The sequence below is a fragment of the Girardinichthys multiradiatus genome, chromosome 18, assembly GCF_021462225.1.
Source record: "Girardinichthys multiradiatus isolate DD_20200921_A chromosome 18, DD_fGirMul_XY1, whole genome shotgun sequence".
Taxonomy (NCBI): domain Eukaryota; kingdom Metazoa; phylum Chordata; class Actinopteri; order Cyprinodontiformes; family Goodeidae; genus Girardinichthys; species Girardinichthys multiradiatus.
In genome coordinates this window covers 21713199-21726653 of record NC_061810.1, presented here as the reverse complement: position 1 = coordinate 21726653, position 13455 = coordinate 21713199, and the positions used below count along the sequence as shown (strand labels likewise).

The 13455-nt window shown below is 41.8% G+C and overlaps 1 protein-coding gene across 1 annotated transcript in view; it reads right to left on the bottom strand.

The window, feature by feature from the left end:
- hip1 (huntingtin interacting protein 1) overlaps positions 1–13455 on the bottom strand; it is a 68617-nt gene that overhangs the window by 14154 nt on the left and 41008 nt on the right. The window contains exons 8-21 of the mRNA XM_047390708.1: positions 12831–12971; positions 8449–8506; positions 8294–8369; positions 7907–8050; positions 7595–7692; positions 5669–5741; positions 5403–5586; positions 3818–3906; positions 3608–3724; positions 3385–3486; positions 1384–1578; positions 1138–1285; positions 952–1038; positions 349–456 (exon numbers count right to left, since the gene is read on the bottom strand). Coding sequence (XP_047246664.1) covers positions 349–456; positions 952–1038; positions 1138–1285; positions 1384–1578; positions 3385–3486; positions 3608–3724; positions 3818–3906; positions 5403–5586; positions 5669–5741; positions 7595–7692; positions 7907–8050; positions 8294–8369; positions 8449–8506; positions 12831–12971 — 1620 coding nt within the window. The remainder of the gene's footprint in view (positions 1–348; positions 457–951; positions 1039–1137; positions 1286–1383; positions 1579–3384; positions 3487–3607; positions 3725–3817; positions 3907–5402; positions 5587–5668; positions 5742–7594; positions 7693–7906; positions 8051–8293; positions 8370–8448; positions 8507–12830; positions 12972–13455) is intronic.

The following is a 13455-nucleotide window of genomic DNA, read 5'->3' as shown; positions in this document are numbered from 1 at the left end:
TTCTAAAATATACATCCAAAGCTTCCCTATAGGTTTACTACAGGCAGTGGCCATGCTAAAAACGGATGGATGGATACAACAGGATAGGGAAAAAAGTCTTGTTTTCTTTTTACATACTTATCCAGACCTGGAAAGTAAGTCAGTCAATTTATTTTAGATTTAATTTCATAAACTGTTCTTGCGGAAACACTTCTGACTTGCAGGGCTCGGCCTTAACGAACTCATGTAATGGGTGAAGAAAGCAGCTCACAGACATGTCAGGACATGTACACATCTGCCTCTCACCCACAGATTAACATCAGGAGACACCGTTCATCTCTCACATCTGCAAGACAAACACACACTTACCGTCGGCTTGCTCCACAGGCACCATGTGGGAGGTGGCGCTGCCCTGAACGATGGTGTCGCCCACCAGGTGGCCACACTGGGTCACCACTCGCACCAGCTCCAACACAGCTGCACCAAACATGTAAGCAGATGGAAAACGCAGGTTGCATTTCTCAATGCTACACAAAAAAAGCTGATATTTACATTTACAGGTTTCATAAACCTTTTCATGTCAAAATTCACATTTGTGCAACATTAGGACTGCAGGATATCAGAAAAACATGTAGCTGCAATGTGATTCAATGTGAAGTGCAGCTCTATTTTCCATTATGAAATGATGTCATTGATGGATAGATGAATGATAGGAGAAACAATGTATGGATGGTGAACAGATGAATGAATGAATTTATCATTGTACGGATGGATGGATGGATGGAGGGCCTGAGACATTAATAGACTGGTACGGAATAGGACATGGGGGAAAAAAAAAATTATTATTGCAATTCTCAAATCTTTTCATAACCTATTTTCATGTTCTACTCTTATGACCTGGAAAATTATACCCAGCTTTCAGAAGCTGAAATCAACTCCAATAAAAAGCATTTAGTAGTTTTAGTTTCTCACCTGTGTTGTCAGCCAAGAAGGTCTCTCTAGCGCTCTTTAGCCGGTCCATAGAGTCCAAAGAGGCTTGGCATCTAGATGCAAGATAATCTGCAAAGATGGACAGAGACAATGAGAGCATAACCACAAACATTACACACAGAGACAATAAGTGACCAAGCTAGATGCTGAGCTTTGCATTGTACTGACCTGCAGAGCTGGTGCAGCTCATGTGTGCTGGGTCATCTATCTGAGCTAATGATTCCTGAATGATCTTTTCTGCCTCCTCCACCGCTCCCTGCAGGCTGGACCAGCGAGCAGCCACCAGCTGGCTCTCCAACACCTGCTCCCTGCTCTCCTGTGGTTAGCAGAGTTAAATGTTTGACTTGAACCTCCTGCTCAGTAACAATGCATTTGCAACGTGACACATCCAGCTCATTAGGAAACTTTCTAAACCTTCTCATTGAGCTGATTCTGGAGGGCCTCGGCCATCTTTACTCCGCTTTCCCTTTCAGTGGCGAGAGAGCTTTGGACTCGCTGGAGCTCCTCCCCCTGAACCGCGAGCTCCGCTTCCACCTTTGACAACATCTGCACCAGCTCTGCTTTCTCAGACTCCAGGGCGACCAGCTGTGTGCTGAGCACTTCGCTCGACTGCATCCAGGAACATGAGATCATAAAGGAAAAGAAAGGAACAGAAGGGTGATTTTCAGGCACGCTAAAGAGGCAAGAGGACAGAAAATATATAGCTGTCAGAGCACACCAGGATGTGGTCTGACCTCATAATGAAAACACACTTTATCTTTAGCCACTGGTTGGAGTGATACTGTCTTTATTTGTGGTTCTGGAGAACCATGGAGACTCCAGAGAGGTTTGGGTAGAGGTCAAAGAAAAACTGGGAAGCTGGGGTTGTGAAACCAGTGATCATCGACTGTTAACATTGTAGCGACATCCGATCTTCTGCACTGAAGCCTTAGAGCTTTAAATGAACGTAAATGAAGTGAAAGTCAAAAGAAAAAAGACTTACGCTCTGAGTGTCAGTAGGTCCGATAGAAAACGGGGAAGGAACAAGAAACAGCAAAGTTAAGAATAGCACTTTTATAAAAATGAGAGAAGGCGCTAGAGGCGAATGACAGGGGTGGTAAGACGTGGGCGGTGTTAGAAACAGACTGTGGGGATTCGATGCAGACAGGAAGAGTGGCAGCGCTGATAAGACAGGACTACAAAGCTAGGACATCACGAATGGGAGGCTGGGAGAAACAAGGTGACTGTTTGAGAAACTATCTGGAAAGAACTGGAGGTGGAGACCACAAAAAACACTTCATTTCATACAGTAATTCAGTGACGATACACCCACCCCATCATTATTATTAGCTACATGTCAGCTCTGGAAATCAAATGCCTCACTGCAGCAGTTTGGACATTTCATCGCTTCTTTTCTACCACCAAGCTATTACAAACATCTGCTTCCTTCAACTCACTTTTAGAGCAACAACAAAAACATTCAGATTCAAAATGTTAAATACTGAAATATAAAGCTCTAAAATGACGTTTGATCCCTTAAAATGGTTACAAAGTCACTAAGACTGAATTTAAGCCTGAAAAAACAAAAAACAAAAAAAAACTTAAAGGAAGTGACATCAGAATGAAGATTTAAAGGGTTAATGGTGCCGTTTTTCCTTCAAACAAAAGTTTAACAGCAGTGACGATCTCCCATTAATAGTCATTGTTATCACTTTTAGTCAGGATTTAATCACCCTGCCAGGTCTGACAGTCCTATTAGACATGGACTGTTTAATGGTACCAAGGTATACCAAAGGTTTTTAAAAAGCACTGTTTCAATAGAGCAAACTGGAGTTTTGTCCAGCACAAAATAATGCAGTGCTGCTACTCCTGTTGCTGCACAAGCTGCTCAGCTGGCTTAAAAAAAGGCTACGAAATGTTTCCTTCACTTACAAGAAAGATAGATTCTTGCTGTTTAGAAATATTTCCAGTCACATTTTTCCTCAAGTTTTATTTTTTTATCTGGTATTCATGGAGTTTTTTTGTAAAAGTTAAAAAAGCTAAATTTATACTTTTATAAAATAGACTATTCTGCACAACACAAATTATTACTTCATCTCCTATTAAAGTTTGTGAACGTTTATTATACAATTTTGCTAAGAATTACATATCAACATAATATTATATAATATTTTTAATATAATATAATAATAATAATAATAATAATAATGGTAATAATATGTTAGATTTTCTTTGGTTGCTTTTCTGCTTAAAATAGAAGCTGTTCTAAGTTTTGGTTGTGATAATGAGGAACTGTGCCATTTTTTCCTCGAGGTTATTTTATCTCAGGAATCTCATATCAGCCCATGCTTACACCTTCATGCTTACAACCTTAGATAAAACAAATCAGTCTGATCCAAGGCATGGCTGAGGAAGGAAGAACCTGCTAAGGCTGACCTGCTGAGACGAGACCATGGTGGTCTTCAGGGAGTCCAGTTCTGCCTGGGTGGAAACCAGCTCTCTCTGTAGCTCCTGAAGTTGTTTGACCTGATCCCTCTCCTAAACAAGAGAAGTCATGACGCTTCAAAATGTAAAACTTTGTTGTTTGGTGACTTAGAAGCCAGATGACTAGAAAGTAGTCATAAAAAACTCAGATATTAAACATTTCTCTTGTCTTCACCTGTTTGTCCGCAGCCTCCTGTGCACTCTTCACCTTCTCCTGCATCTCCCTCCTGACTGCCTCCACCTCATCGTGAGCTGCCCGAGCAACGGTCACCTGCCGGGTCACCTCTGCGTTCTGCACAAACAGCATGGGATCAAACTCTGAAGCTTCATAAAACTGCAGCAAGGACACAGAGGGCTGTGAAGCGGCTCGACGCGTCCAGCTCACCTTCCTCAGCAGGTCTGCGTGACTCTGAACCAGTTCTGTGTATTTCTCCTTCAGCTTGGTGTAACGCTGCTCGTTGGCCTGAGCTTTTTCTGGGAAAGAGAGAAACACACCAAAAGGCTTACAAAATATTAGCAGGAGCACCATTTAATTCCTTTCTGTTGTAATTTTTATTTATAAATAAAATTCTGACAAGAAGTTTCATGCATTAGTTTTCAGCCCTTAGTCAATACGTCTGTGGTGTAAGAACAGCTTTGCACATCTAAAGATTGAAATTTTTGTCTATTTCCAATTGGATGTGGGTCTGGACTTTGACTAGGCCATTTGAATAAATGAATATAGTTTTATGTAAACAATTGAAGCTCCAACTGTATGCTTAGGGTCAGTCTCAAGTTGTTTGTAGCCTCCAACAGGATTTCCTCAAGGACTGCCCTGTATTTAGCTCCATCAGGTCCTCCCATCAACTCTGACCAGCTTCCCTGGCCCTACTGAAATAAAACAATTTCCCATAGCATGATGCTCCCACCACCTTGTTTTATAGAGGGGACGTGTTTAAAGATGTGTTTATAGAGAGGGTGTTTTCATGGCAATGTGCAGTGTTAGTTTTCCAACAAACAACATTTTGCATTTAGGCCAGAATGTTGAATTTATGCCTTAGCTGGACAGCCATGTCATGGTAAGTCTGCAGTTGTGGAACATTATTTCCTTCTTTGTAAGGTGATGTTCTCTGTGAAATGTTCAAAGCTTGGGATGTTTTTTTTTTTATAACCTAGCCCTGCTCTAAACTTCTCTACAACTTTCTTTCTGATCTGTCTGCTGTGTTCCTTGGTCTTCATGCTGCCGTTTGCTCACTAATGTTCTCAAACAAACCTCAGAGGATTTCACAGAACAGCTGGGCCTATACTAAATCAGACACACGAGGAGTTTATTTATGGATTTGGTAATTTCTGAGGGCAACTAGTTGGCCTTAATTTCATTTATGAGTTTCAGAGTAAAGAGGGGCTGAATACACAATTTTCAGATCATTAGAGTAAAATCCCTGAAAATCTTAGATCATTTTCCTTCCACTTCTCTGTTCTTTATTTTGATCTGTCACATAAAATCTACATTGATGTGTGTAATGTGACAAAGCAAGGCACGGTACAGGCAGAAAAAATATTTTAGCACTGTTTGAAATATGTTAAAATATACTAAAGGTGTATAAGCTGAGCAGAAACTAATAACTCTAAGGCCAAACTTAAAAAAAAGAAGTCTTAAAAAATAAAAAAAGAACAGAAATGATGGACCTGAGAGTAAATATGCTTCAGTTGAACATCTAGTGAGAACTGAAAAATAAATCTTTAAAAGGACAAAAACTACTTTAAAGATCCACAGAAAGGACTTTTACAGAACGCATGAGACAAACGAATTAGACATATGAAAGAAAACCCCTTACCTTCACACCAAAACACGAAAAAATGACGGACAGAAGAGTCCAAAATAAAACCAAAGGCTAACAGAAGCATCAAAAACGAGCTAACAGATGTGAGGTGATTCTGCTTGGACACTGTGTCTGTGCTCTGGTGTATATAAATAAACACCGCCTCACTCTCGATCTCCGTCAGGCTCCGCTGCTCCTTCTCCGTGTCCTCCCTGGCCCTCCGCAGGTCATCCAGCTCCACCCTCAGGAACTCGCTCTCTCCTGCGGCCTGCAGCCTCAGGTGGCTCTGTTCAGCGAGCTCCGCTTCCAGCTCGTTGACTCGCCCCCTCAGAGCCTGACACAGCCGGCCACTCTGGTGACAGAAGAGACAACAGGCAGGGTACAAAACAAGATGGAGCATAGCAATAGTTTTCTTCAAATACTCTTATCTGTACCTCCAGTCTGAAAGACTCCAGCTCCTCCTTGAGAGCCTGGATCTCCCTCGTCAGCTGCTCGATCAGACGGTCTCTGATGAACACAAACGGATGAACACATTAGAAACACAACTTTAACAGATGATAATAACAAACCTCTCAACAGAAGCATAACTGGCCTCAGGTGCAGTGCCTTGCAAAACTTCAATATTCAAAGTGTTATTACATTCTCACATAAATCCGTTTATTGGCTTTTATGTTATAGACCAACACAAAGTACCGAATAACTGTGAAAGGAAAATAATTCATGTTTTTTGATATCTTTACAAATAAAAAAATCTGAAAATGTGCCATACATTTCTATCCAATGCAACTAGTTATCTATCACCAGTTTAAATCAGAGTTAGGTTGTGAAACTATATCCAAAGCTATGAATATCTCACAGGGCAATGTTCAATCCATCACCTGAAAACAGAAGGAGTATAGCACATGTGCAACCCTACCAAGACATGACTGACCATCTAAACCAAAAAAGCCAGGTAAGAGAAACAGCCAAGAGGCCTATGGTAACTCTGGAGGAGCTGCAGATATCCAGCATTTAGGCAGGGAAATCTGCTGACAGGACAACTATTAGTCATGCACTACACCGATCTAACCTTTGGAAGAGTGGCAAGAAATTAACCAGTTTTGATAAAAAGCTGCTAGTCATTTAAGGTTTGCCACGATCCATAGAGGGGACATTTGGAACATGGGTGGAGATAAATACAGGGTTTACCCGACAAAGACCAAATCTATTACCCCGGACGTCTACAGAGCCCATCTCCGCCCTGCCCTTCGGCAACATTTACATCAGAACCAGAGGGACTCCGAGAAGCATGGACGGATCACGCAATAAAAGCCAGTAATAAATGTGGAAGTCAGACCAAAACAACTCATTCTATGGACGTTAAAAGATTCAGACATTAAAAACTGTTTCACTTTTTGTTTTTTTTGCTTCCAGATAAAGTTTTATTCTACAATGGGTGAGTAAAGAGAAGCTATATTTTTTGCTTATACCGTATTTATGCATTTAAGTTTTGATTACCTAAATTAATGTGTAATCTGTTAATCCGCTGCCCTGCGGAGGCAAAGAAAATACTCTCATTGACCATTACTCCAGCGTTTGTACCATAGTGGAGACGGACACTAACTAATTTGGGGGTTGGAATGCAGACTGGAGGTCCACCTAGACCAAAGCTTTACATTTTGGTCATTTACATCAAGCCATGTGTTGGAATGGTCCAATCAAAGTTGAGAAGTTGAAATTCATATTTACAGATGCTCTTCGTCTGATCTGACTGAGCTTCCGCTGTCAAGCAAAGAAGAATTTCGGATGTGCGAAGCAAGAGGAGGTTCTGTGTTAAGTTCTGCAAGTCTTGACTCACACAGACTGAACAGAAATGCACACCACACTTATCACATTCTTACTTGTAAAGAAATTTGTAAAACGTGTAACATTTTTGTTTCACAATTATTTATGCTTCTCTTAATTTGTCTCGATTTTAACCTGGGGTTTTTTTTGCTCGGCCTTTTCGTTATTGTGTCATTTATGTTGGTGAGGCAGAGGCAATTTTCCACTCAGATGGACAAAAACAGTTTTATTTTATTATTTTATTCCTTCTATTCCACATCAAATCTAAATCACACCCACTGAGGACTGTGGTTGTAAAGTGACAAAAGTTCAAGGGTTATCAATACTTTTCTAAGTGACTGAAAGAACCTAAACCAAAACACAGGCAGATTGCTGTGATTAACATGTCATTTTAAACATATGACAAGTAGAAAACAAGAGGTCATGGTTAGAAAATAGACCCTGATAGTTCAGTAAGTGAGGCAGTAGATGGTTTTGGTGATATTCTGACATTACAGAGACTTAATTTCTAGCGTAACGTCTATGATGAAACTTACTTGTCATCTTTGCGCATGCCGTTCTGGCTGTTGAAGTTGAACGGATCGATAGCAGCAGAGGTGCCAAACAGGTCGTCAAACTTGACCTCTGAGGGAGCCTGGGAAGCAAAAATAAACCAAGTTTTAACTGTAGAAAAAGTGTAATAACATTTAGGGAAATCTTAACAAGGCAACTGCAGAAAATATTTGCTTTATAAACTTTAGTGAACAGATTTGGTTTTAGAGCTTTTGCTATGTGAAACGGCTCCAATTTCCTATTGATTTAAGGCACCAAACAACAATAATTAAATCCTGGATTGCAGATGAATTCACCGGCAGGGAGGGGACGTCCGTGTCCACCAGGTCGTCCGTTTCCACCACGTGTTCCGACTCGGGGGACGACGACTCGGCGGGAATCACCACCACGGGGCTGATGTGCTCCGACAGAGCCGACGCACGCAGGAAGTTGGGAGGATTCTGCAGGAATCACAAACCTGATCAGGAAATCACATTAAAAAGCTGCGCGCACACAATTATTCAGCATTTAGGCTGAGTTTTACATGATCAGCCTGTCCTGGACAGGAATGATGACAACATTTACACACAAGATGTACACGTGGTGCTGTCGCTCAATTAGTTGGGCAACACAAAAATGAATCAGCAGCTCTTTTTGGCGTAGGCGAGGAATTAGACATAAGACACGGTGGGAGTCGTCCTCACCTCAGGCAACTGTGGGATCTGAATCAGCCTCTTAAAATACTGCAGGTTACTGGAGCGATAGAAGAGACTCTTTAGCCTGAAACAAGAGAAGATGAGTTAACACAGGGGAATACTTTGAGAAACAGTTTTTATGCGACGGTGAGGTAACGTCGTACTTCTTAAACTGCTCCTGGAACCGATCTCTGTGGCCCTGGAGAGTGTCGGCTGGAAGGCCTGCAAACACACGCACAAAACACAAACACGTCTAAGCTCAGTGTGGAAAAATATTTAGCTGCACCATAAAATCATCCGACTGTATAAACATGTTCAGCAGCAGCTGAGAAAAAAACTGTTAAATGTAGATCTGTTTAGGTCTGTTTAGATCTGAGAGCGAAGGATAAAAATACAATCCTGGGTGATAAAATAAATCTGTATTCAAACACAACTTGAAGGACATCTAGAAGCAGCTCCGGAGACTTTGTGACACACACGTATTTTCAAAAAGCGAAGATCTGGTGCATTCTTTGGGTGTACGGAGGCACTAAAGTCTGTCTCAGCAGATCTGATGTTTACCACTAACAGTGTAAAGATACACTCAGCTCAAGAATCAAAGCAATGTTGGTTCCAAGACAAGATTTTCACAACATTTTTCAGGAAACCCATAAACATTTGTTTAGTGTTCGTCAATAAAGCAAAGCTTTCATTCCAGGATTTTTAATCAGCACAAAGTAATTCAGTCCAGGTTCGACTTCTTTAAACACTGCAGGAGTTCTCAGTTTTTTAGCCTAATTTTATGTCTGTACTTTAAGATTCTTCTAGAGTGGTCGGGCTTTACATCCCAGCCAAAACTAAAAACTATGAAGATTAGGCAAAAAAGTCTGGAAATACAATCATCTTTCCATATGGATTCATACCGGGAAAACACTTTTCCAGACTGTAGGAACTATGAATACCCCCTTTCTGTTTTCACAAGGGTTGTCCCTTTCCAATAGGACATACAGCATCACAGGACGTAGTTCCTGACAAAGCTTAACTTCTAAAACTTGTTTTCTGTGATTTTGTCCCACAACCAACCCAGTCAGTTTCCTGACCCAATGTTTTTTTCCCCGAAACTTCATAAATACAGTACATGCAATTTCTATTAACCAGCCAAGTAAAAACTCCCTCTACAATAAGAAGCCTTGTTAAGGTGACTATAAGCTGTTTTATGTAATCTAAAGCACATAACAGTAGGACGGGTGGTAGCACTGTTGGCTTGCAGCAGAAAGGTCCTGAGTTATAATCCCATTTTAACTGCAACTCTGCTAAAATAATAAAGTGAAAAAGAAAACATGTATTCTATAATGTGGGATTTCCTGCTGCAGATGTGATCTTGCACTTTGAAAAATAAAGGAAAAGTCTGACTGACCTTTGGTAAAGGTAGGGATGATTGTATTGTAATTCAGGTTTAATGAGGGATGCCTAGTTTTTTGTATTGATAAAATACCTGTGTCAAAATATTGAGAAGAAATGCTACTTCAAGGTCAGCAGATTATCTTGAACACCCCCACACACACCCACACACGTGACAAATCGTAACATATTTGGAAAATTAAGGCAGCTTTAGATGATCCTGCTGATCTTTAAGATATCTGAGAAGGATGCTGAATGAAAAATTAAGTCCGAAGCAAAATCTGAGTAAAAGTAGATCCTGAACAACTTCAGTACGTATCAGAATTGTGGTGTTTGAAGTATAAGAACAATTACAGCTGTCAAGCATGGTGGTGGAAGCATCATGCTTCGATACGGTGATGTTTTTAGTGGTATCGGTGCAATGTACAAAGTAGATGGAATAATGACAAAGGAGGACTAGCTCCAGCTTCTTTAACTTCACTTTAATGCAAAGGTGAGATGTTTGAAACCTAAACACGATGGAGAGCCAATGGGACCATAATCCCAAATACATCAAACCCAGCGTCTGGAAGCTAGCTTCCACAATGCCCTCCTCAAAGCACCATCCTCAACCCTATAACAAAAATATCTGTGGACGATGCTTAAAAGCTGGGACCAGGAAACAGAATAGTTCAAATTAAGTAAATTCTGAGGACTAAAGCAGTCAAATATTAAAGATATACAATGCTGAAAAAAATAAAGGAAACACTTAAACAACACAATATAACTCCACAAGTAAATCAAACTTCTGTGAAATCAAACTGTCCACTTAGGAAGCAACACTGATTGACAATTAATTTCTCATGCTGTTGTTCAATTAGAATAGACAACAGGGGGAAATCTTTGGTGATTAGCAAAACACTCAATAAAGGAGTGGTTCTGCAGGTGGGGACCACAGACCACTTCTCAGTACCTATGCTTTCTGGCTGATGTTTTGGTCACTTTTGAATGTTGGTGGTGCTTTCACACTCGTGGTAGCATGAGACGGACTCTACAACCCACACAAGTGGTTCAGGTAGTGCAGCTCATCCAGGATGGCACATCAATGCGAGCTGTGGCAAGAAGGTTTGCTGTGTCTGTCAGCGTAGTGTCCAGAGCCTGGAGGCGCTACCAGGAGACAGGCCAGTACACCAGGAGACGTGGAGGAGGCCGTAGGAGGGCAACAACCCAGCAGCAGGACCGCTACCTCCACCTTTGTGGAAGGAGGAACAGGAGGAGCACTGGCAGAGCCCTGCAAAATGACCTCCAGCAGGCCACAAATGTGCATGTGTCTGCACAAACGGTTAGAAACCGACTCCATGAGGATGGTATGAGGGCCCGACGTCCACAAATGGGGGTTGTGCTCACAGCCCAACACCGTGCAGAACGCTTGGCATTTGCCAGAGAACACCAGGATTGGCAAATTTGCCACTGGAACCCTGTGCTCTTCACAGATGAAAGCAGGTTCACACTGAGCACATGTGACAGACGTGACAGAGTCTGGAGACACCGTGGAGAGAGATCTGCTGCCTGCAACATCCTTCAGCATGACCGGTTTGGCAGTGGGTCAGTAATGGTGTGGGGTGGCATTTCTTTGGAGGGCCACATGGTCCTCCATGTGCTCGCCAGAGGTAGCCTGACTGCCATTAGGTACCGAGATAAGATCCTCAGACCCCTTGTGAGACCATATAGATAGAAAAACGTTTTATTCAATTTGAATAAATAACTGAATCTGACTGTACTGTTCAATGGTTAGTTATTAATTGGAATGTATGCACCTGACTTGAAATCTATATGATTCGATTGAATTGACTTAGCCCATTTTAAATTTATCCACCTTTCACACAACGCAACAGGAAACAACATTCTCCAATTATTCTTACCTCCGTCTTCTTCCCTCCCTGTTGGATGGAGTAAGGGGGAGTCAGGTTTAGCCTAAACTGGCTCAGTTATGGTTGAGGTGCAAACACACCTCCATTTCTGCTACCTGTGCCACCCCTTTTCTTTTCCAATGGTTATAATCAGTCTGACAGAAAGAGTTACCCCCACTCCTTGTGGTTTTTAGTATAACAATGGCCACCAGTGGGCTAAACATGGACACACTTTATTAGTGTATTATTTAACTTAGTACCCCTACACATAACCCACTCTAAAATAGCCAAACTCTAACACTCAGTAGTTTAATCTAACCTCCCCAACAACCCTATGCCATTCCAAACCCTCTGTGAAGTGCCTTGAGACGACATGTGTTGTGAATTGGCGCTATATAAATAAAACTGAATTGAACTGAATATGCTGGTGCGGTTGGCCCTGGGTTCCTCCTAATGCAGGACAATGCTAGACCTCATGTGGCTGCAGTGTGTCAGCAGTTCCTGCAAGATGAAGACATTGAAGCTATGGACTGGCCCGCCCGTTCCCCAGACCTGAATTCAATGGAGCACATCTGGGACATCATGTCTCACTCCATCCACCAACGTCACGTTGCACCACAGACTGTCCAGGAGTTGGCGGATGCTTTAGTCCAGGTCTGGGAGGAGATCCCTCAGGAGACCATCCACCGTCTCATCAGGAGCATGTCCAGGCGTTGTAGGGAGGTCATACAGGCACGTGGAGGCCACACACAATACTGAGCCTCATTTTGACTTGTTTTAAGGACATTACATCAAAGTTGGATCAGCCTGTAGAGTGTTTTTCCACTTTAATTTTGAATGTGACTCCAAATCCAGGCCTCCATTGGTTAATACATTTGATTTCCATTGATGATTTATGTGTGAGTTTGTTGTCAGCACATTCAACTTTGTACAGAACAAAGTATTCAATGAGAATATTTAATTCATTCAGATCTAGGATGTTATTTGAGTGTCCCCTTTATTTTTTTGAGCAGTGTAGTTGGTAGGAGCATAGAAATATGCGAGATAACTTTCCTTTACTGCCCTGTAATCATTCCTAAAATAAAATAATCAATCAACAACTTAGTCAATTAAAGCTATTTATGGCAGTACACTCATTCTTTCTCCTTCCAGACCAGAAAAGCAGGGATAACATGCTGCAATCATCTCAGGTCAGACTTGTGGCTCCTGTCCGTAAATAAAAAGTCAAAGATATATTGATGCTTGCGCAGTTAGACCAGCAGACGTGTGTGACTCACAGGAGTGCAGCTTGAACAGCAGCTTGACGGTGTAGTCGTACAGGTGGCTGCAGTCCAGGATGACTTGGATGAGGGGAGCCAAACGACACTGACCGGCCGCCGTCACCGATATAGACCGAGACATGTCCAGAGAGTTGAACACTAAAGAGGCGAGGACAAATAATGATCAATAAACACGAGGCGAAAACAAATATTCATGAACAATTCAACAGTCAGTCAGCTCGGCCGTCGCCTCAACCCTGTTTGAAAACAGCGTTCAGTGTTGTTTCAAAAAGGCAAAACAGGAAAGGAACTTTAAATGGAGCAGAGAGGGAGCAGCAACCTGAACACTGTCAGGCTTGTCTGGCTCAGTCTCTGCCTCCATCATTACAGCCTCCTTTCATTCCTTACGTTGGGCCTTGAGAGCCTCAGAGCAATGCAGGTGTGGTTTCCTGACTGCTGCACAACACACACACTTTTCACATGACATTATACTTAAAAAAAACATAACAGAAATACACTGTAATGTATTAACAATGAATGTGTGTAGTTATTATTAGTACAGGGTTCCTGCACAGTTTTCAGGTCAAAACTCTGATTTCCAAGGTTCTTAGTCCTTTTTTGGGACATTTTTAAAATGGATTCA